At 34.4% G+C, this 23,573-nt stretch overlaps 1 protein-coding gene across 4 annotated transcripts in view; it reads right to left on the bottom strand.

The window, feature by feature from the left end:
• The window catches only part of LRBA (LPS responsive beige-like anchor protein), an 891,557-nt gene that overhangs the window by 584,596 nt on the left and 283,388 nt on the right, over nucleotides 1-23,573 (bottom strand). For all 4 annotated transcript variants that reach the window (XM_058282502.1, XM_058282620.2, XM_058282452.2 and 1 more), the window contains exon 35: nucleotides 17,880-17,944. In XM_058282502.1, the coding sequence (XP_058138485.1) occupies nucleotides 17,880-17,944 (65 nt within the window). The remainder of the gene's footprint in view (nucleotides 1-17,879; nucleotides 17,945-23,573) is intronic.

The following is a 23,573-nucleotide window of genomic DNA, read 5'->3' as shown; positions in this document are numbered from 1 at the left end:
GGGGTGTTGTATGGGATTTCTGCACATGTGCATAATTGTTTTGTAAGTTCACAACCTCTGTCATAAAAATATACTTAATAAATAACAATAGATTGGGTTGGGCAAAAATAACCAAACGTAAGATAAGGACGATAGTTATTTCTAAGATTTTGACAATATTCTTTCATAATTTGTAACAAATGTCTCACAACAATGCAAGGTGTTGGTGATGGGTTGATGTACGGGACCCCTGTATGATGTTATGCAAGTCTGCAAGTACACAACTTTTACTATACACTTGTTTATGTATGTTCATGTATAAATGATACAAAAATAATAATAATAGGGTGGGTTGGGGGAAAATACTTTGGTTAGTAGTAATATTTTGAGGATACTCTTTAATTATTAGTTAAAAATGTTTCACGACGATGCTAGGTATTGATGGTAGGGTGAGGTATAAGAGCCCTGTATGATGTTATGTATGTTTGTTTTGTAATTTCATAACTATTACTCTACACTTATTGTTTATGTATGTTTATGTATGAGTGATATACTTCGATAAATTTTTTGAAAACTTTGATTCATACTTTGTACAATATACAGAAATAAGCTCAAGATGGATCATAGAAAAAGTAAACCTTAAAAAAAAAAAGAGCAGATAGAGAAAAGAATAGAAAAATTAAGCGGGGTCTCAGGGACTTGAGTGACAGCATGAAGCACACAAACATATACATCAAGGGTATCTCAAAAGGAGAAGGTAAGGAAAACTGAGGAAATACTAAGCAAAAATTTCCCAACTCTTAAGAAAGATATAAATATACATGAACAAGAAAGGTAAAGTACTTGAAACAGAATAAATCATAGCAGACCTACTCCAAGGCATACTAATCATAATAGCAAATAGCAAAGATAAAGAAAGAATTCTCAAAGCAGCAAGAGTGATTTGTCACATACAAGGAATCCTCAATAACACTAAGTGCCAACTACTCACAAGCAAACATGGAGGTTAGAAGAAAAAGATGTCATATATTTAAGTCACTGATAGTGAAAAACTGCCTGTCAAAATTATTTTTCCAGCAAAACTCTCCTTCAAAGATGAGGGAGAATTTAAAGCATACTCAGATAAACAGAACTTGATAGTTTGTATCAAAAATACTAAAGGTAATAGTGTGAAGAAATGAAAATCATGACTAAAGGTAATGAAAAGGGTAAGTGCAAAACCCAATAGTTCCTCAATTTACAACTCTACTCTTTAGTTCCTATAAGAGCCAGAATACATTTGAACAACAGAACAGAATATTCCCTGAAAAGAGGCATGCAAAATATAAACAGGTAAGGTAGAAAACAAAAACAACATAAAGGGGAAACAGAGGGATATGGGAGCAGAAAACGCATATGCTACTGAAACTTAATTGATGTCTTTTTAAATTAGGTTATATATGTGAATGTGAAATATAAACCCAGAAGTAAACACAAAGAAAGTATTTGAAAAGTTCACAGAAACAGAACTGAGAAAGGGATCAGATACAACACAAAAAATCAACTCTTCAGAAAAGGAGGTTGCAATAAAGGAAAAAAGAGACAAAGAAAAATATCACATATAAAAAACAAAGGAGAAAATGGCTGAAGTAGTACTGTCTTTACAGTAATAGCACCAATTCATAGATACAGATTGGCAGGATGGATATGTTGCTTTCAAGAGACTCACATCAGACCCAAAGACACAACTAAGTTGAAAATTATAGGATAATATATTCATTGCAATTAGTAACCAAAAAAGATCTAGAATAGCTACACTGCAAAATCAACCTTAAGTCAAAAGCTCTTCTAAGAGACAAAGGAGGACATGATATATTAACAAAAGGGTTAATCAACAAAGAAGAAATAACAATTATAAATATTTATGTTCCTAATCATGGTGCCCCAAAATACATGAGGCAGCTACTGGCAAAACTGAATGGAAAAATATTCACTTCTACAGTCATAGCTGGAGATTTCAATATACCACTCTCATCATTGGATACACCATCTAAACAGAAGATCAACCAAGAAACAGAGACCCTGAATAACATGACAAATGAACTAGGCCTAATACACATACTTGGAACGATGAACCCTGGAAGAGCAGAATATATATTCTTTTCAAGTGCACGTGGAGCAGTCTCCAAGACAGACCACAAAGCAGCTGCTTTGAGGATCCGCAGACCAGGAGAGTGCAGTACAACATCCAGGAGGGAACAAGGCAGGGAGACAAAGAGGCCAAAGTGAAAACTGTGAGAAAATTGCTCCCCAGCAAGGAAAGGCACCCATTCCACACTATCGAGGCTAACAACCCATAGCTAACTGATGTTGACTGAGAGGGGAGCAGAGGTTTTCCTCCCTGGTTAGAGGAGGGAGTGTGAGGCAGAGGGCTGAGTGTGGCTTCTGCTAGCACGTTTGAATAGCAGGGGTTAGATCTGAATCATGGCTCTAGCCAGCCAGGAAAAGCTTCCATTGTCTCAATACCATATGGTAGAAGATGGAAGCGACACACTCCCTTCTTTCTCATACTCTGGGAAATGTTTGCTGAACAACACCGTCTGCCAGCAGGCGAAGAAAATCAAAGGAAAAAAAAAGGTTTTTCAGCCTTTTTTTTTTTAAATATAAAAACAACCAGCAATGGCAAGGACCTGGTGTGTTGGTCTGTCCTTCACTAGGCACTGCCCATGTATTCTAGGGATTTTGCCACTCTATTAGAGAATGTAGCAAGACTTTCCAGGATGGGAATTCAGTATTCTTTCAGTAATTGTGTGGGTCTCCACCTACCAAGACAACACCCCATGACCATTTGAACATATTCATATTCCATAAAGGCATTCCCCTCCTCACACCTTCCCCCATCACCAACACTCTGCACCAGTGCTCTTCCCCTGCCACAGGTGCAACCTTACTGCAATCCAAAACCTCCCCAAAAACAAAGCCAAAAAAAAGAATAAAAATAATTTTAAAATGACATAATTTTTTTTAATATGTAAAATTAAAAGAGAGATAAATAAATATTTTTTTTTACAGTGTGTCTTTCATCACTATAAAATCTGTTTTCTTTTATGTACAGGACAATTCCTTCTGTATGTTCCCCCACGGTCTTTTTTTTTTTTTTTTTTCACTTTATTTTCAAAGAAGCTTTAAATTACAGAAGAGTCATAAAAAATATAGGGGATTCCCCTATATCCCACCACTCCCTTTCTCACATTTTCCCTTACTGATAATATCTTACATGCGTATAGTACATTTGTTACAACTGATAAACAAATATTGAATTTGTTACAGTGGATGAACAAATACTGAAGCATTGCTACTAAGTATGGTCAATGGTTTACTTTATGGATTACATTTTGCACTTTTATAGGTTTTGACAAAATTTATAATAGCCTGTATCCATCATTGCAATAGCATAAAGAACAATTCCAATGTTCCAAAAATGCCCTATGTTCCATCTATTCTATTCTTCCTTCCCCCTTCCCTTGGGACATATGGTAACCACTAAGTTTCAATTTTTGAAGAATATTGTTCATAGTTAACATTCATTAATATTGAGGGTTTGACATATTGTTCTGTTTTCTTTTATTAGGCACTGCCTCAGTCTCGAGAGATTTCTGACCCTCTAATTGAGAACAGAGCAGGACTCCCCAGGATAGGTGTTTAATATTTTCTTGTTTATTGTGTGGGTCTCCACCCACTGAGATAACACACTACACTATAACAAGATGAATATTTTCATATTCCATAGAAGCAAGACCCAGGTGTGGCCTATCCCTCATATCTCCCCACCACTGATAACCCTGCAACAGTACCAAGCCTCTGCCATATTTGCCGAAAGAATATTCCCACCATTGTAGTTTTCTTTTTTTAAAGATACTCAGATTATACAAATATCACATAAAAAATATAGAGGGATTCCCACATGCTCCGCTCCCCATATCTCCCACTTTTTCCCACATTAACAACATCCTTCATTAGTGAAGTACATTCATTGCAATGGGTGAACACATTTTGGAGAATTGCCACTAATCATGGATTAAAGTTTACACTGTAGTTTACTCTCCTCCCAGTTCCATGGATCGTTCAGGGATGGTTTTTAAATACAAAACAATCATAGTAGGCAAAGAAGGATTAAGAAAATGTGGTGTATACATGCAATGGAATATCAAACAACTGTAAAAAGGAATGAAGTCTTGCAGCATGGATGAACCTTGAAGACATTATGCTGAGTGAAATGGACCAGACACAAAAGGACAAATATTGTCTAATCTCACTGATATGAAATACTTAGAATAAGCAAAATCACAGAGCTATAATGTAGGATATAGGTTTCCAGGGGCTGGGTTGGGGGTAGAGAATTGGGAGATAATGCTAAATTTGTGTAGAATTTCTATTTAGATTGATTGTAAAGTTTTGGAAACATGGTGGTGATGGTAGCACAATACTGTGAGTGTATTTAACAGCTATGAATTGCATTATATAGGTGGAGATAGTTAAAAGGAGAAATTTTAAGTTATATACATATATGTTATAAGAATAATAATTAAAAGATAAAACATGAGACTATAAAATACAGTGAACCCTATTGTAAACAATGGACTATAGTAAATAGTACAAGTATAAAAAATGTTCTTTCATGAATTATAACAAACATATCACACAGTGTTAATAATAGGGTAGTATATGGGAAAAATACACCTAGTATAAACTGTGTACTATAGTTAATAGTAAAATTTTAATATCCTTTCATCAATTGTAACACAGGTACCACACTAAAGTAAAGCATCAAAAGTAGGGAATACTGTATTTTTCATGATTTTTCTATAAACCTATAGCCTTTCTAATTAAAAAAATTAAAAAGAAATAAGGAATTCAAAGGCAATTATACTTTAAAGAATTTTTTTTTAATGGGGAAAACGTTCTTTATATCTCCTGCAAATGTACCATTTCTAGTACTTTTTCTTCCTATGATAGATCTGGGAATATTTTAGCTTCAGTTCCTTGGAATTGATTTTACTCAATCTATTGGATTTCCAGGTTGTATTAAGTCATAGTCTCAAGTTTAAAACTCAAGGGGAATTCATAGGAGCTCCCACTCTACAGAGTTCTGGAAGCTTCCCTCTGAATAACTACCTTCTCTCTGAAACTCTGCTACAGAAATTCCAGCTGTCTTGGTCTCCCTGAACTCTTTTGTCTGACTCAACTCCAAGGAGCTCTGCTTGGGCTCCATTCTGTGCCCTGTTGTCATATAAATGCCTCAAGGCAGGAATCCATGATTCCAGAGCGCATCATATAAGTTTCTCTTCTGTCAAGGATCACAGTCTTGTGTCCACTAGAATTCAGTGTCTGAGAACAACTGTTTCACTTATTTTGTCTATTTTTAGTTTTTTACAAGAAAGAACAAGACTAGTATCAATTTGTCTGACATGGTTAGTAAGATGATAAAGTGTTCTAAGATTTTATACATATTCTTTATTAGTTTAAGAGAGTTCCCTCACATCTCTAGTTATTAAACTTCAGTTTTTGAATCATTAATAGAATGATTCAAAATATTGTTTTTGTGCCTTTACTTAGATTTTTTATCTAAAATTCTAGCAAAATAAATTGCAAATATGAGTCTTTCTAATATTAATAATTACTGAATTCTTGAGATTAAAAAAATATAGGCAAATAGCAGGGTAATTGTGATAAGTACCTTAATCTTAAAATATTTTTGCCACTTTTTACAAAAAGATATAGCACTTTCCTGGCTTTCCTCCTACCTTAGGGGCTACTTCTTTACTATCTCCTTTGCTAGGATTTCCGTCTCCGTGCTCTCTCTAAATTCTGTACTGTTCCAGAGCTCATTTCTTTATCATTTCCTCTATCTAAATTATCTCATCCAGTCCAGACACCTTTAAATCTTGCCTATATCCTGTTGATTTTTAATAAGTAACGAGTTTATTATCTTTTATTTAAAGATACATAGATCACATGAAATGTTACATTAAAAAATATGAGGTTCCCATATACCCCACTCCCCACCGCCCCACTCCTCCCACATCAACAACCTCTTTCATCATTGTGACACATTCATTTCATTTGATGAATACATTTTGGAGCACTGCTATACCACACGGATTATAGTTTACATTGTAGTTTACACTCTCTCCCAGTCCATTCAATGGGTAATGGCAGGATATATAATACCCTGCACATGTCCCTGCAATATCATTCAGGACAATACCAAGTCCCGAAAATGCCCTCTTATCACACCTTTTCTTTCCTCTCACTGTCCTCAGCTACTCCCGTGGCCTCTGTCTCCACATCAATGATATACTTTCTTCCACTGCCATAGTCACAATAATTCTATAGTAGAATATCAGTAGATCCACTTTAACTCTATTCTTCCTCCCTTTCTATTTAGATTTTTAAGTTATACATACGTTAAATATGTTACAATTTTAATGTAGCCAACTCCCAACTCAAATATCCACTTGGATATCTGACAGGTATTTCGAATTTAACATTTCCAAAACAGAACTCAACACTTGGATTCTACCTATCCATTCCCAATAAAACCTCTAACCTTTATTTTTCTACCTCAATAAATAGCACCTCCTACTCAGATAAAACTCTAGGATTATTCCTTGATTTATCTTTCCCTCACTCTCAAAATCTAATGCATAAAAGCAAGTTCTACATCTTTAACTCTTAAATATATCTCATATCTGTCTATTTCTTTCCATCAGGGGTATTACCATACCAGTCTACACTACCATCATTACTTACTTGGAATATTTCAATATTATCTTTAATCTTGCCTTCTGTACTACTGCTATCATAAACTGCCTAAAACTCTGAAACATACTTTTATTGAACAAGATTAAACCCTTATTTCTTACTACAGTTTACAGGGCCCTATATGATCTGAAACCTGAATTGCTATCTGTTATTTCCAAACTTCTTTCTCTGACTTGTCCATTTTGCTCCTGCCACTCTGTCCTGCTATTTGTTTTAGTAATATACAAATCTAATTTGCTCCACAAGGCCTTTATTCTTGTACTTTCCTTAACTTAAAATCTTTTGACCTAGATTACAAAGTGATTGGCTACTTTTCTTCATTCAAGTCTAGTGTCACTTCTGAAGTTTTCTTTAAACACTATATTGCACTCCCTCTAAAGTTATCCCCTCTTCACACTTGTAACTTTATCCCACTTTTCTTCTTCTAAAATATATGAACTACTTTTATTTATTAGATACTTGATTATTATTTGTTTTCTACCATTACAGCAGAGATTTATTCACAGGTACATCCCTAGACTCTAGACAGTGTCTGGCCTATAGAAGACAATCAATAAATAGGTAACAGATTAAAAAAAAAAAATTCTTCTCCAAATCAATTTTTATTGCTCTTTCTTTCTATGCAAAGCCACATTTAATCCTTTCCTCTTTTAAAAATTTTACAAATCTACTCTACATGGAACTTTTCTTTAGTTATATTAATCCTATACCTAACACACTGTATTCATAGCATATATTACACTTGATTACAAAGCATTTAAAAATATTCATTAAAACTTTCTGCATATTACTCTATTCTCCCAAACAGACTACAATCTGATTGAGGATGCTCATTTTTCACTGATTCTCCTTTTTTTAATATCTTAGCATCTGTTCTACTTTCCTAAAGCTGCTCAAGCAGATACCATAAAATGGGTTGGCTTTTAACAATGAGAATTTATTAATTTACAAGCTTACAATGTTGAGGCTAAGAAAAAATGTCCAAATCAAGGTTATCATCAAGTCAATGCTTTCTCCCCAAAGACCAGCTGCAGGCAATCCTGGACTCCTCTGTCACATGGCAAGCACTTGCAGCATCTACTGGTCTTTCCCTTCTCTCTTCCAGGTTTCCTTGCTTTCAGTTTCTTGCTTCTGTGGTTTTCTCTCTTTGTCTGAATTTCATTCTCTTATAAAGGACTCCAGGAAAAGAATAAGACCCACCCTGAATGAGGTGAGTCACATCTTAAGCTAAGATCCTACTCTACTTATAATGGGTCCACGCCCACAGGAATGAATTAACTTTAAGAACACACTTTTCTAGGATACATGGAGCTTCAAACTATCATGGCATCTAAGATAGTACTAGTCAGGAAGGCCATACTCAACAAATATATGATGAATGGATAATTTGTAGAAATATTTGAAAACAAACATTGTGAAATATTTAAATTTATCCAACCCATTAAAAGCAAAACTCTAGAGCTACTAGGTTTGACTTAACTACATCACAAATTTTTTTGAAATATTTTAACTACATAATATAAAATCATTAGGATCTAACTTTACTGATTTAAAAGTATATTATAAAAATTAACTTGAATGTATGTAAAGTATTAACACTACCAAATAAAGAGAAAGGCACTATTATATAATGCTTTAAAATCCACAATCTTAGAAGCCTATTTATTTTTAGTTAGTCACACAAATATAATCTTTCCAGTTATGAAAAATCCAAAGATGGATTCACAAACTTAACTAATAAGATACTAAATGAACATACTGGGTTTTTTTTTTTTTCTGTTCTACAGACACGTTTCCATCTCTATGCTTATTTTCCTGGACATATAAATTAATCAAAGCTTTCCATATCTATGCTTATTTTCCCAGATACACAAAGTATACATTATTTAGCAATTGTAATTTTATCTAATTGGTATACAACTATTCTTCCAAACAAATAATTGAGGTATATTAAACTAAAGCTTTAATTATAATAATCAGTCTAGAAAGGAGATTAAATCTCTAAATGCAGGACACAAAATGATTCATGCACATATTTTAATATTAAGAGTAAAAAAAATTATAATTTATACCTACAGTAAAAGAAAAAGGAAAAAAAAGCCTGTGTCATTCCTAGGAAACAAACAGCCCTATCAAGTGACCAACTAGAAAAGATTCACACTTGAGGCTCAATAAATAACAGTAATGATGACAACCATCTCACATAAGTACATTACAGTCCATTGTCCACATCTGATTATACTAGTCAACCTCAGATAAACACACATACGCAGTTTTACCAAGGTTCTAAAATTACGGCTATGTTTTCTGGGCTTTCTGATGCCCATTAGTAGCAAACATTTTCTACTAAAATCTTCCCATTGATAGAAAATGAAAGTTGCCACTTTGTTGCATCCTAACAACTGAGAAAATAGAAGCAATGTTCCTGAGCTGGCAGTCTTTCTAACATTGTAATTTGTTTAATCTTAACTACATGGGAGGATCACAAGTCAAAATTAAGGGAGAAAATTGTTTCCAAAGTCTTCATTAATATGTGAACTACTAAAATTTCCCTTCTCAGACTACCACCTATATAGATTAATATAGTCCTTATCTTAAACTATACCTCCTTGATCACATTTCTTTGTCTCATGGTAGTACAGAGCCTGGAATGGAAGCAGAGTGGCCAGTTTGCAAACTGCCACATGTTCTCTAAGAAAGAATTCTTTAGGACTAAGAAAAAATTATTTCTCAATAATGCGCACACAAAAAGAGAAAGAATATCAGATGCAGAAAATCACTGAAAGAGATGGCTATGATGACAGCCCGCTTGGAATTCACTTGAGGATTTTCTCTGTTGAAAAACATTTACATCTATTTTTGTATAAATGTCTTTGTCCCTTCACTGCTAGTAGCACTTCCTTAACATTTCCAAGGAACTCAGCCTATTAGGCTTACTGTTACTACTTATTTAAATATGCAACATCCTATATCTAGTAGTTCTTATTCTCCTTTTTTTTTTTTATTTTAACTTTCTCATAGAATTTATCACCTTCTAACATAATATAAATCTTTTTAGCTCTTGTCATTTTTACAAATTAGAATAAGTTGTATGAGGGTAGGGATTTCTATTTTATCCATTGCTGAACCCCTAGAGCCTAGAACATGGGTCATTACATAGATGGTGTGCATAAATACCTCTTAAATAAATTAAGCGAATGACTCTATCTTCATTTTATTTTCATTTAACTTTTCTCAAACTTTAGCTTTCCTCTACTTTTCTCTCATCCCTGTTTTTCTCACTTTTCTCTCTAGTAATTTTCATATAATATAATAAAATGATTCTACTTATATGTAAGTTATTGTAGTGAAAAAAAACAACATCAAAAACAACTTTAAAGGCCATGAAATTCATACAAACATAGCACATACAACAGGCATGCTGGGCCCAATCCACCTTATCCCAAAGTTAAATAAATTTGGCCTAGCATAGAAAACCCAAGCAACAAATCCTATACTGCCAAACATTTAAAACCCTGAAATCTAGCAGAATTTAGATTTTTAGGGGGTGAAAAAAATCACAATTCAAATGAAGCACCATTTTTTCACATTAGTTGGGGCGGGGGGTGGGGTGGGACGGGAATGCCTAAAAGAACCACAGAAAAATTATTTGAATATGAAATTATAAATAAAATTTCTAAAACAAGACTCCAAATATAAAATCTGCTAAACTCAGTATATTATGTATATTACCTAAAAAAAGTAAAAAATAGCTTGCCTTTATGATTCTTTTAAACCGAAAAATACAAGATGAAAATAAGAAATTATGTTCATTCTCATTAATGGGAGAAAATTCTAGTCCTCTTCAATAAGTCACTGTGGTGGCCAGAAGCTGTATGTACCCCCAGAGAAACATGTTCTTAAATCTAACTCATTCCTGTGGGTGTGAATCCATTGTAAATAGGACCTTTTGATGAGGTTACTGCAGTTAAGGTGTAGTCCAGCCCAATCAGGATGGGTCTTGATCCTATTACTGGAGTCCTTTAAAAGGGGAATAAAATTCATACAGTGAGAGAAAGCCACAGGGAGCAAGAAGCTGAACATCAAGGGAACCTACAAGGCAAGGGAGAGTCTAGGTGAGGCCAGTGTGTACATTGACATATAGAGAGGAGCCAAGGACCAAGGACAGCCAGCAGTCAGCCCCAGAAGACAAGTGTTCAGGAATAAAGCATCGCCTGGATGACACCTTGATGTGGGCTACTTTTAGCTTCAACACCCTGAGCAAATAAATTCCCCTTATCTAACCAACCCATTTCACAGTATTTGCTTGAGCAGCTAAGGAAACTAAAACAGACATTAAATCTTCACAAAGTGAAAACCATTAATTAAGATCATCTTTGAGAAAAGATTAAAAGATACCTCATTTTAAACCTCCTACACAAAGTTCCATATCGATTCCATCCAGGGTTGGAATAAATAGAGGATGAAAGTCTCATTTCAACAAATCCATGGAACAATGACCTCGACTCTACTCCCAAAATAAGGTTATATTCAAGCAACAGTTTATAAAATTTAATATACTTATATAATTTTTTAAATTTAACTGAAAAACACTTAGCTCTTTAAAAAACACTCCAGGGTTTCTAAGAATATATCGCTGCTATAATTCAGATTTTTGTCTCCCATTTTTATAGACAAGACTATATTATAGTCACGATGTTTACATAAGTCATCCAAATACTTTTCTTTTTTTACCAAAATATAATCCAAATCCAAAATACGAATAATGATCAAGGAAGTCAGAATGAAACAAAATTTTTCCCCTCCCTCCTTCCTTCTCTTTCCCTTGTCTCTCTTCACCTTTCCATCCACACATTCATTCTTCTACTAACTCACTCCACAGACATTTATTAGGAATCTATATGATATTTAGAGAAGAAAAATGTAGCAGCTAAATGAATGGTCAGAAATCAGAAGTACAATCTAAGCAGCTGAATTTTGAAAAGACAGACAAGTATATTAGTACTAGACACACAGTGTCTTTTATGAGGTCTATTTACATATACCAGTACAAGTCTGAGTTATTGCTATAATAACTATCCCAAGAGGATAATTAAGCAATAGGTCCAGTAGTATGTGGAATAATCTATCTCTTCTGTGCCTTTTTTAAAAATGTAAAATCCCAGGAAGCTTTAGAAATTCTCAAAATTTATGCTTAGTGAACTAAATTCCTATAATTATAGGAAATCTTATTAATTACTGATGTATTTAGCACACTACAAAATTCAAGATGAGATTTAAATCTTAAAAATTTTAACAAACACTTATTTTACTATGTCCTTGATTTTCACCATCAGAAATTTTTAAAACTTAATCAGCATTGCAAGCATATGTGTTTTTTACTTTTAACATATAAATGAGACAGAAACAATGAAGAGAAATTAAAGGAAAATTTAAGGAAATAAATAACAAGACAAGAAACGCCATAGGATTCCTTATCAATTTTAAGGTGTGAGAATTTTACTGATATGGAATTTGTGCTACTTTTCCAGAATTTTAGGTTGTAATAACAAAAACAGGAAGGAACGCTTAAATATATAAAACATGAAGGATGATCATATTTATCCATTGCCTGATTCCCTCTAAGAGACACAAGTCAAGTCAAACAAGTTAAGTTTTAAGACAACTAGCCATCAACAAATCATTATAAATTTTACTTAGTAGTATCTTACAGAGCAGCTCGCTTGTTCACAACTGCTCAGTACAACACTGGAGCTTAAAATGCTCTAAAAAATATTTGTTGGATAGATGACAGATAAGTTGGCAGGAAGAAAGAAGAATACCTAACAACTAGATATATTTCTGTTGGCAAAATAAAGACTAAAATTAAGTCATTAAATTTTAGAACATGACATCACAAAGGCCTCTATAAATAAAAGGAATAAGAAGAAAGGCAAAAGATGAAATTAAAACTACTCCTTTAAACAAATGGGAAAAGACTAATAAGAGAATAATCATTGACAAAGAATTGAACTTATAAATGAAAGCAACAGTCCTACTGGAATTTGCTTAATTAAATATATTTTGAGATGAATGAAAAGCAACTAATATAAAGCCAAAACAACTACACAAATTAACTAAAGCCCAATACATTTAATAATACTACACTTGAATTTAGCACAACACTGAAACTTATTATTCAAGAAAGTCATAAGAAATGGCAATAACTGTACATTATTTCCTACTAATGCAGTACCAAAGCACCACAGAACAGTCTAAAAAATGTCTTTACTGTTCTTTAAATAAGGTAAAAGTGTTTAAAGAACATTGTTGTCAAAATGAATACAACGATTTTAGATTACTTGCATATTTAAAAAGTAAAGAGCAATGATGAAGATGATTCAATTTATCACAAAGCACCCATAAACAAAATTATCATTTAGGAATAACAATGTTCTTGCTCACAAATTGTGGAAATTTAATTTTTTTCAAAACAAACTTTTAATAAGTATGTGTAATTTCCTTTCTTGTGGTAAAAATCCTCAAAGAACAATCACTCAAAATTAATGATTATTTTAGCACTAAAAATAAATTTATGTTTAAAATGGAATGTTGTCTACATAGAACATATCAATAACTGAAACCAAAACAATGTATTTACAGATTAGTAGCTTATCAATTAAACACCTAGGTTAAGAGAAACATTTCTACCAAATAATTACTTATGTCTGACTTAAGAAATTGATTTACTAAAGATACCCATCAAATCCGATAAACTTTATGTATAGTATCAGTCTGTAAAGGGTCTTCAGGTTATTTACGCTAATAAAACATTAATCAAGGACCAAATTTATAGCAGCTACTCTATAAATGAGGTTAAGGCAGGTCAGACTTACATAATAATAATTTTTAAAAAGTTGGGTCTCTGCAGGGAAAGGACAATCCATGTCCTACACTTCTTATCACTGAAATTAAGTCCAGTTAAGTGAATACAAGAAGCCTCTTCACAAATACTACTCTTAACAAATTCATTCGCATAAGAAATCTTTTATTGCCATAGTATTATGTACGTATAAAAGGAAAGCCAAATCTATTAATTTAGAAAAATAAACCTCTGAATTGTTCCTTAGAAAGTGTATAGTCTAAAATGTAAACCATAATGTAAACTACTGACCACAGTTAGTAGCTATGTTTCAATGTTTGTACATCAGTTGTAGCAAATGTAACATCCACATGTAAAAAGATCATTGTTGGGGAACAGGGAAAAGGGGGAGGATGTTGGACATATGGACGTCCTCTATATTCTGTATGTTACTTTGCTTTGACCTAAAACTTCTTTGAAAACATAATAAAAAAAAAAAATAGAGAGAGGTAAGACACTGAGGAAGAAATGGAAGAAAAAGCCTTGCCACTGTACATATAGGACAACACCTATTACAGTGATGAAAGGCAAACATCAAAAATTTTCTTCATAATATTTTTCATTCTTTTAATACCCCAAATTTTTTCCCTTTATTTTAGTTTTTCTAAATTATGCATTTTATTTCTAATGTTTAAACCTATCATTATATATTTCATTTTCCTATTAATTGAATTTGGCAATACATTAGACTTCATTTTTTAAGAAGTTTTGGGACTCAGAGGGGTCCAAATATGGCAGGGGGAGCAGCAATAGTGTGGGGAGTCATTGATGGGGGATGCATGGGAGGGAGTTCACCTGGGCATGCATATAGGGTATATAGATACGTTTGGATGTTTGTTGAGTATTGACACAGTGAGTAGACATTCACACAACAACTGAGGGAGTGCTGGGTTCCCATCCTAGGTAGCTCTTGTCCCATTCTCCAATGAAACAGCAACAATTCACCAAGTGCAAGGGCAATAACATGAAGAAGGATGGTCCCAAAATGGGTCCTTGATACTGATGACTATACTTATTGTCTGTTGCACTTGAAATTTCAACTTGGCCTAGCGTTGCAGGGTGCCTAAGAGTTACCTCCTGAGAGCCTCCATGTTGCTTAAATGTGGCCACTCTCTAAGCCAAACTCAGCATATAAATGCATTACCATTTCCCAAGCGTGGGGCATGAGTCCCAGGGATAAGCATCCCTGGTACCAAAGGATTACTACCAAGCACCAGCTAGTGATGCAACTAGAAAAAGACCTCAAGTAAAAGGGGGAAATGATAAAAACAAATAAATTTATATGGATAAGAGACTTCAAAATGAATCAGAAGGTTATCAAAGAGGTCACGGTTATGCACATCTCAGCAGGATCTCAGAGACAGCCAAAGTAGATACAACCCCAGTACTGGTGCTACTGAGGGCTACAGAGACACCCAGGTCCTACGGTCATGGTAAATGGCTCTGGAGTTTGGTGCCTTGCCAGTGGGCCCTACTTTGGAATTTGTGCTTCTGAGTGTGAAGGAGTTGTACTCAGATGTGACTTCTCTACACATGCCTTTTTTTGTCCCTTTTATTAAACCTGTGCTTGGTGCTGGGGTTGGTGTATTCCCAGGAGACTTGAATCTCTGGGCTGTCCATATGCCAGCTGGGCCCTGAGCCTCAGCAGTGTTGCAGCACTTACTCTCCAGCTTGTTAGAGTTACCCAGGTCAGCTTATAGGGAGGTGAGGATGGACAACCACCACACCACAGAACCGACAGAGTCCACAGCTGTGGGCACAAAAGTGCCACCCACCAACTGTGTGGGACCAAAACCCCCTCTCAATTGAGAGGTGGAGTGGGCATCACCACCCCAGGGTTCTCAGGATGGTGGAATAAAATATGGATTAGAGTGGACTTCCTGATATTCTACTATAGAATTACTATGACTCTAGAAATGGGAGAAATTATATCATTGATGTGGAGACAGTGACCACGGGAGTTGCTGAAGGCAGGGAGAAGGAAAAGGAGGTGTATAATATGGGGTCATTTTCAGGACTTGGAGTTGTCCTGAATGATATCACAGGGACAGATAAAGGACATTATATACCCTGCCATAACCAACTGAAAGGACTGGGAGAGACTGTAAACTATCAATGTTAAGCTATAATCCATGCTGTGTAGCAGTGCTCCAAAATGTATTCATCAAAGGCAATGAATGTACTAGACTAATGAAAGAAGTTCAAGTGGGGGTTGTGGGGAGTGGGGCATACGAGAACCTCCTATATTTTTTAATCTAACATTTTGTGTGATCAATGTATCTTTTAAAAATAAATAAAAAAGAAGTAAATGAAGTAAAAGTACTTGCCAAAATTCAGAGGTGAAACTTGAACCCAGGGTTAACTTTAAGTTAATGCTCTTAATCATGAGATTGTATTGCCTCATCTTTTAAATAAAGCATCTTTCATAATTGAAGGTATTTATACTTAGTAGAGCCCATGCTAATCAAAATCCCCTTTTATAAAAAATTTTTTAAAAAAAAGGAAACGAGGAATTTTTAAACAAATAGGCCCTCTAAATCACAGAAAACCTATTAGTGTTTTGCACTAAATAGAACCAGACATATGCATAATAACTCTTGCCATCTCTTTTTCTCTATATAAATTCTAACAGCATCCAGTATATCAGTATTATAATTCAGCCAAAGTGTCATTCATTTTTGATGAATAAACACTTTAAAGTTTTTGCTCAAAGTAAGATCAAAGTATTACTCATACGCTGAGAAATATTTATTGATTGCCTACCACATGACAGACTCTATCTTGCAATTTAGCCATAATTCTCATATGGATCACAGCAATAACCCTGCGCTGTTCTTCTTGCTTCTGATGAGGTTTTCTTTCCTTGAACCTAGCTATCTTTCCAAACCAAAACACCATAATGTTACTCCTTTGCTTAAATCTTCCAAGACCTCCCAATGCCTTTAAACTAAAGTCCAAAGATGCTATGATCCAGGCACTCAATTGGTTTTCAACAATTTACAAACACACAAAAGCTTTTCATATATACATCCTCCAATTTATCCAAAATACCCTCCTTTTCTGGTGTCTACATGACTACCTCCACTTATCCTTCAAAATACATCAGAAGAAACATGGTCTTTGGGTAAGTATTACCTGAGTCTTCCATACTAAATTAAGGATGCTTTCTCTGTGCTCTCTGGGTACCCTATAATTACAGACCTCTACCACAAAATTTAGCACAAGGCATTATAACTATAGGTTTGTTTATTTGTTTGCAATACTAATCTGTTAGCATCTGTAATTTCTTAATGAATAAAAGAAATTTAGTATTTAATATTAAATAAAGTTAATAGTATACTTTTCTTCCTTTTCTATACATTAACAAGAAAGACTAGAGTCTAGTTACTAAGACTTCAGCAGAATGTATCATAATTACTTCAGTGATAAGGTCAGTCTTCCAATAACACTAGCAGAATGCTATGAAACAATACTTTTGCTCAGAACGCTATTTCCAAAGGCTCCCTTTTAATCTATAGCCTTAATAATCTATAAACTTTTAATCTATAGTTCTGGAATATCAGTTTCATTAACCCAAAATAAGCTGCCACAAAACATTCACAAAGTGGTCACTCATCATTTCCTCAATTTACTCTCTATCCTTTTAATATTTTCCCTCTCAAATTTATTTTCTCCCTTATAACCTTTTCTTTATCTCTGTATTCTTTTCCTTTCCCATAACTCAATTTTCTTTTCTTGAATCCTTCTGCTCCTGTACTTTAACTAAGTGAAAACCCTACCTACTTAATCTCTTCTCCCCCATTCTCACAGGACAAAAAATAAATTTGTCCCTCCTTCCCCTTACAGCCAGTCGATAACCTGAAAAATAATAGACATCTTAATGTATTAGCTGTACAAACATAACAAAATTTTATAGAAAGTCCTAATGAGTATCATTTTTCCTTCTATCTGTTAATATAACAATTTCAGTTTTCTTTTGCTAAATTTAGGATTAATGAAAACTAAAAATAAGAATTTAATCATTAAGCATGTAACCATTAAGAAAATCATAAAATATTTGAATATTGATATCAGAGAGCGCTGCTATATTACTGACATCGAAAATAATAAACATAACGTCCCAAAATATCTGTTTCAATTATAAAATTACATTAATATTTTAAAGTAAAATATAAATAGCTATAAAATAGATTACCTTCCTTCATTGACAAGTTCAATAAAAGCAAGACCTGCATTCTTCTGAATAGAATTCTGCCACTCCTAAAAAATAGTAGAAAATAAGAGATGAAATTTCACTCAGTAGATTATTTCTCTTAAAAGAGCAAAAATGAAAAATCTTAGCTCTGAAAGGCAAGGGATTTTCAATGTACACTAAACAAGTTAGCAATGGTTTGATTCAATATAAATTAAATAAGCCTATCTACATTTACATTGTACTATTCTATACCATTTTACATTAACTGAAATAGTTCCAAATTGTGCAAAGGTATAAAGTGATTAAACAATATCCAGTAACTGAGAAATTTTTAAGTTCACCCTTGCAAAAAAAAAAGCTATGCGTCTAAAGACATTTGCTAGAACCATTAACAGTATATAATACTCCAGATATACCCATAGATAATATAAATTTCATTTATAGATTGATCTCTGCAATCATATACTCAAATTTCCAATATTAAAATGAAAAAAACAAACAAACAGGAGAGGAAATCTCCCTTGATTACATTAATGTCATTAAAGAAACACAGAGCCCGTGAGCTACTGGTACAAATTTTGACCAAGATTCACCCACTTGAAGGTAACAAACTCATGAATGGTAAAGTATATCTGTTAGAGCCCAAAGAATGCCTTCTTCTATAGTGCCAGAACATTACAAATTTAATCTTCCCATCTCAAGGTCAACTGATTAGCAACTTAACTCCATAGGCAAACGTAGTTCCTCTGCTATATACATTATTCACAAATTCCAAAGATTAGGATATGAACATCTTACAGGGTCCATTATTCTCCCTAATTGCAGAATAATTGTAGAAACGCTATAAAAGCATAAGCATAAATCCCACCAAGGAGAGAGAGTCTGGGTGAGATGGAGAACTTGAGATAAACTATGGATACTACACACACTGTGGAGAAGCAAAGAAGTACACCATCATTGTGGCAGGCTGTTGATATGGGAGCAGTTGGGGGGGGGAGGGTATAGGGGGGTATGTGGGAACCTCTTATATTTTTTAATGTAACATTTTTTGTGATCTATGTATCTTCAAAAAAAAATACAAAAAAATTAAAAAAAAAAATAAGTACACCAACAAGTGCAAGAGTACTGAGCCCAAAGTCAATTATCATATGACATTATACACTACTATTTATGTGCTTCTTTCCATATGGTGGGAGAGCAATTTAAGGATAATATCCTTAGATTTAGTTCCTGGTTAATTTAAATAACCCCAAAGGATATTTGTTGAACTTGGTCAACCTGAATTCCAGCAATTTAATGGAATAGCTATTAAAGAATTTTGCTTATTTTAATCACAGTTCTAAATTTAGTAATTTGCATTTAACTTCTCTTAGCGATGGGAAAAAAAAAATCTTAAGAATAGGTTGTATTTATGCTTCAGCTTTGCATTTGCCACTGTGTTTTACTTATGACAGATATTCTTAGAACATAGTGAATTAAATAGAGAGTACACCATAAAAAGTCTTTATAGGAGTGGATCTGGCTCAAGCAGTTGAGCACCCACCTCACACATAGGAGGTCCTGGGTTTGGTTACAGTGCCTCCCAAAGAAGACAAACAGAAAACAAGCAGACAATGAGCAGACATCAAGTAAAAACAACAAAGAGCAAAAACAATAAGCAGACAACTAGCAAAAAAAAAAAAACAAGCAGACAATGAGCAAAAACAAGCAAGACAATGAGCACACAATGAGCAGACAATAAGCAAAAACAAATGAGCAGGAAGCAGATGTAACGCAATCAGTTTAGTGTCCACCTCCCACAGGAGAGGTCCTAGGTTCAGTTCCTGGTGCCTCCTAAAGGAAAAAAGAAAACAGACAACAAGCCCACAAGCAAAAAATAAAAAACAATGAGTAGACAATGAACAAAAACAATGAGCAAACAGACCAGGGAGCCATGGAGGAAGAAAGCCATTGTATCTTTTTACACAGGAAAAAGGTATGTTATTTTAAAAACTAATTTGACAGTAGAAAGCTAGGAGAAGATTTTAAGGTTATGGAGACTAGCCAGAAATAGTGGGATGGAAACAAAAACAGGAAAGACCAACAGAAATAAAGAGCAAAGGTGAAAGCCAATCATCATTTCAAAGGAAGAATTAACAAAACTTTCACTCAGGCATTATTTCATTTGGTTCTTTCAAACCATCTTGTGAGAGAGATGGTCCAGATACCATTATTGTTAACCACCAATTTTACAGATGAAATGAAGTTTAGAAGTTAAACCAATATGCCAAAAGGAAAAAATTATCTCTTGAATGTTCAACTGATGATTCAAATCTAAGTTGTTGTTGTTTTTACCACAAAACACATGCATTTTTCAATTCTATTATGTTGGTTATCAATCTTTATGAAACAGGATAAATCCTAGCCATATTAATTTAACACCCATTAACCGGAGGCCTAAAATGTACCAGGCATTATACAAAGTGTTGGGATTTACAAAAAATAATTTTAAAAACAAACATTGACCTCAAGGAGCACATAGCCTATTATATAAATATTATAACCCATGATGATGAGTACAGTAGAAGAATGTACCAATGATGAAAGTAGCCAAAAAGAGAGAATTATTTAACCTATCATAGGAGAGAAGAAATTCAAGGGGATATAATTGCTTAATTATATTTTAAAGGTTAAACAAATTAACAAGGATAAAAAGTGACGGCATGATCAAAGATCAACAGATGCTAAACATGAAATGTGGGAGAAGCTTTAAATAGCTGGAAATTATAATCTATTTAAGGGAGGGTGAAGTGTGTTAAAAAGTTAGGCTGCAGAGAGAGGGACCAGATTAAGAAGGGACATCACTCTGAGAGTGGTAAGGGGAATCCAGATAAGAGTGAGGGATTTTACCTCATGAGTTAAACTGTGTTTAAGATGTATAACTAGGTACTTAATTAGAAATGTACTATTGGCAAAGAGTACTAAAACATACAAATAAATCAAAATGTAAAAATATGAAACTGGGGCGACAGACTTGGCCCAGTGGTTAGGGCGGCCATCTACCACATGGAAGGTCTGCAATTCAAACCCCGGGCCTCCTTGACCCGTGTGGAGCTGGCCCATGCGCAGTGCTGATGCGCGTAATGGGTCCCCTGCGTAGGGGAGCCCCATGCGCAAGGAGTATGCCCTGTAAGGAGAGACGTCCAGCACGAAAGAAAGTGCAGCCTGCCCAGGAATGGCGCCGCACACACAGAGAGCTGACACAACAAGATGATGCAACAAAAAGAAACACAGATTGCCGTGCCGCTGACAACAAAAGAAGCAGACAAAGACAACGCAGCAAACAGACACAGAGAACAGACAACTGGGGGGGGGGGGAGAGAACTGGGAATCAACAGCAGAGATGATATTTACAGTCCTGAAAATAGGTAAATTCTCCATGGAAAAATGTATGCTAGGGCAAATAAATAATAAATACAGATCAGAGAACTGAAAATTGGGGCTCGATGACCATAATTAGTGGAAGCAGTATGGGGCTGGGGAGGAAGGGACAGCAAAGGTGACCACACAGAGGTTTTTGCTCTTATTAAAAAAAAAAGAAAGAAAAAAAAAGAGGGATACATTCACAGAAATGAGGAAAAGAAAGAATTCAATAAATACCAAGAAGTTCAATAAGCTTAATAAGTAGAGCATATTTGATCACTAAAATAGAAAAAAAAAATGACTAAGACACCAGAAAGACCAGTCAATTTGGCTAGAAAACTTATGAGCTGAAAACTATAGTTCATTAGCCTATAAATTATTAACAGAGGTTATAAATTTGTTACAACTATATTTTCATGAATATGTCACCCCTTTATTAAAAAGGTATAACGAAGTTACCAGAATATGTACAGATGAAAATGTTAATGCTCTTATCAAAACATGTTAAATAAGTGTTAATTCAATAAAGCTGAACCTGCATGAATAGAAACGTAGCTAAATTTGAGAAAAATCAATGTACAGGCACACCTCAGAGATATTGTTGGTTCAATTCCAGATCAACACAATAAAGCAAATATCACAATAAAGCAAATCACACAAATTTTTTTGTTTCCAAGTACATATAAATGTTATAGTCATATTGTTATATTTACATCAGGATGGTGGTCGCTAAAGGTTGGGGTAGATGTGGGAATCTCTGAATAACACAACAATGAAGTTTGCTGCATTGACTGGCTCAACCTTTAACAAAAGATTTCTCTACAGACTGAGATGCTCTTTGATAGCATTTTACCCACAGCAAAATATCTTTCAAAATTGAAGTCAATCCTCTCAAACCCTGCCACTATTTTATCAGCTAAGTAGATATAAATTTCTAAATCTATTGTTGCCATTTAAACAATATTCATATCATCTTCACCAGAAGTGGATTGTATCTCAAGAAAACTCTTTCCTCATCCAAAAGAAGCAACTTCTTACTCCTTCAAAATTTTATCATGAGATTGCAGGAATTCAGTCACATCTTTAGGCTTCACTTCTTATTCTAGTTCTCTTGCTATTTTCTACCACATCTGCAGTTACTTCCTCCACTAAAGTCTTGAATTCCTCAAAAACATCCATGAGGGTTGGAATCAACTTCTTCCAAACTCCTGTTAATACTATTATCACAAATGTTCTTCATGCTATCTAGAATGGTGAATCCTTTCCAGAAGATTTCCAATATACCTTGCCCAGATCCATCAGAGGAACCACTATCTATGGCAGCTCGAGTCTTTAACAAAATGTATTTCTTAAGACTTGAAAGTTGAAATGACTCCTTGATCCATGGGGTGCAAAATGGATGTTATGTGAGCAGGCATGAAAACATCATTAATCTCACTGTACGTATTAATCAGAGCTCCTGGGTGACCAAGAGCATTGTCAATGAGCAGTAATCTTCTGGAAGGAATTTTCTGAACTCTAGGTCTCAACACCAGATGTAAAGTATTCAGTAACCATGTTGTAAACAGATATGCTCTCATACAGGCTTTGTTATTTCATTAATAGATCACAGGCAGGGACATGTATCATAATTCACAAGGGTCCCAGAATTTTCAGAATGGTCAATGAGCACCGGCTTTAACTTCAAGTCATCAGCCGCATTAGCCCCTAACAAGACAGTCAGCCTGTCCTTTGAAGCTTTGAAGCCAAGCACTGACTTCTCCTCTCTTAAGTATGAAAGTCCTAGAGGATATTTTCTTCGATAGGAAGCTATTTCATCTACATTGAAAATCTGTTGTTTAGTATAGGCACCTTTATCAATGATCTTGGCTAGATATTCCGGATAATTCACTGCAGCTTCTACATCAGCACTTCCTGCTTCACCTGGTACTTTGATATTACAGAGATGGTTTCTTATCTTAAACCTCATGAACCAACCTCTGCTAGCTTCAAACTTTTCTTCTACAATGTCCTCAGCTCTCTCAGCCATCAGAGAATTGAAGATTAGGCAATGACTTAAGGGAATATGGTGGCTGATTTGCACCAAATCAGCATTAAGTCTGATTTACTTTCTTATCATTCATGTATTCACTTGAGCAGTACTTTCAATTTCCTTCAAGAACTTTTCCTTTGCATTCACAACTTGGATAACTGTCTGGCACAAGAGGCCTAGCATCAGCCTATCTCGGCATTCACCATGCTTTCCGCACTAAGCTTAATCATTTTTAGCTTTTGATTTGAAGTGAGAAATGT

Source organism: Dasypus novemcinctus, chromosome 1 (genome assembly GCF_030445035.2).
Source record: "Dasypus novemcinctus isolate mDasNov1 chromosome 1, mDasNov1.1.hap2, whole genome shotgun sequence".
Lineage (NCBI taxonomy): Eukaryota > Metazoa > Chordata > Mammalia > Cingulata > Dasypodidae > Dasypus > Dasypus novemcinctus.
The sequence above is the reverse complement of the archived record's forward strand: the minus strand, read 5'-3'. Positions and strand labels throughout refer to the sequence as shown.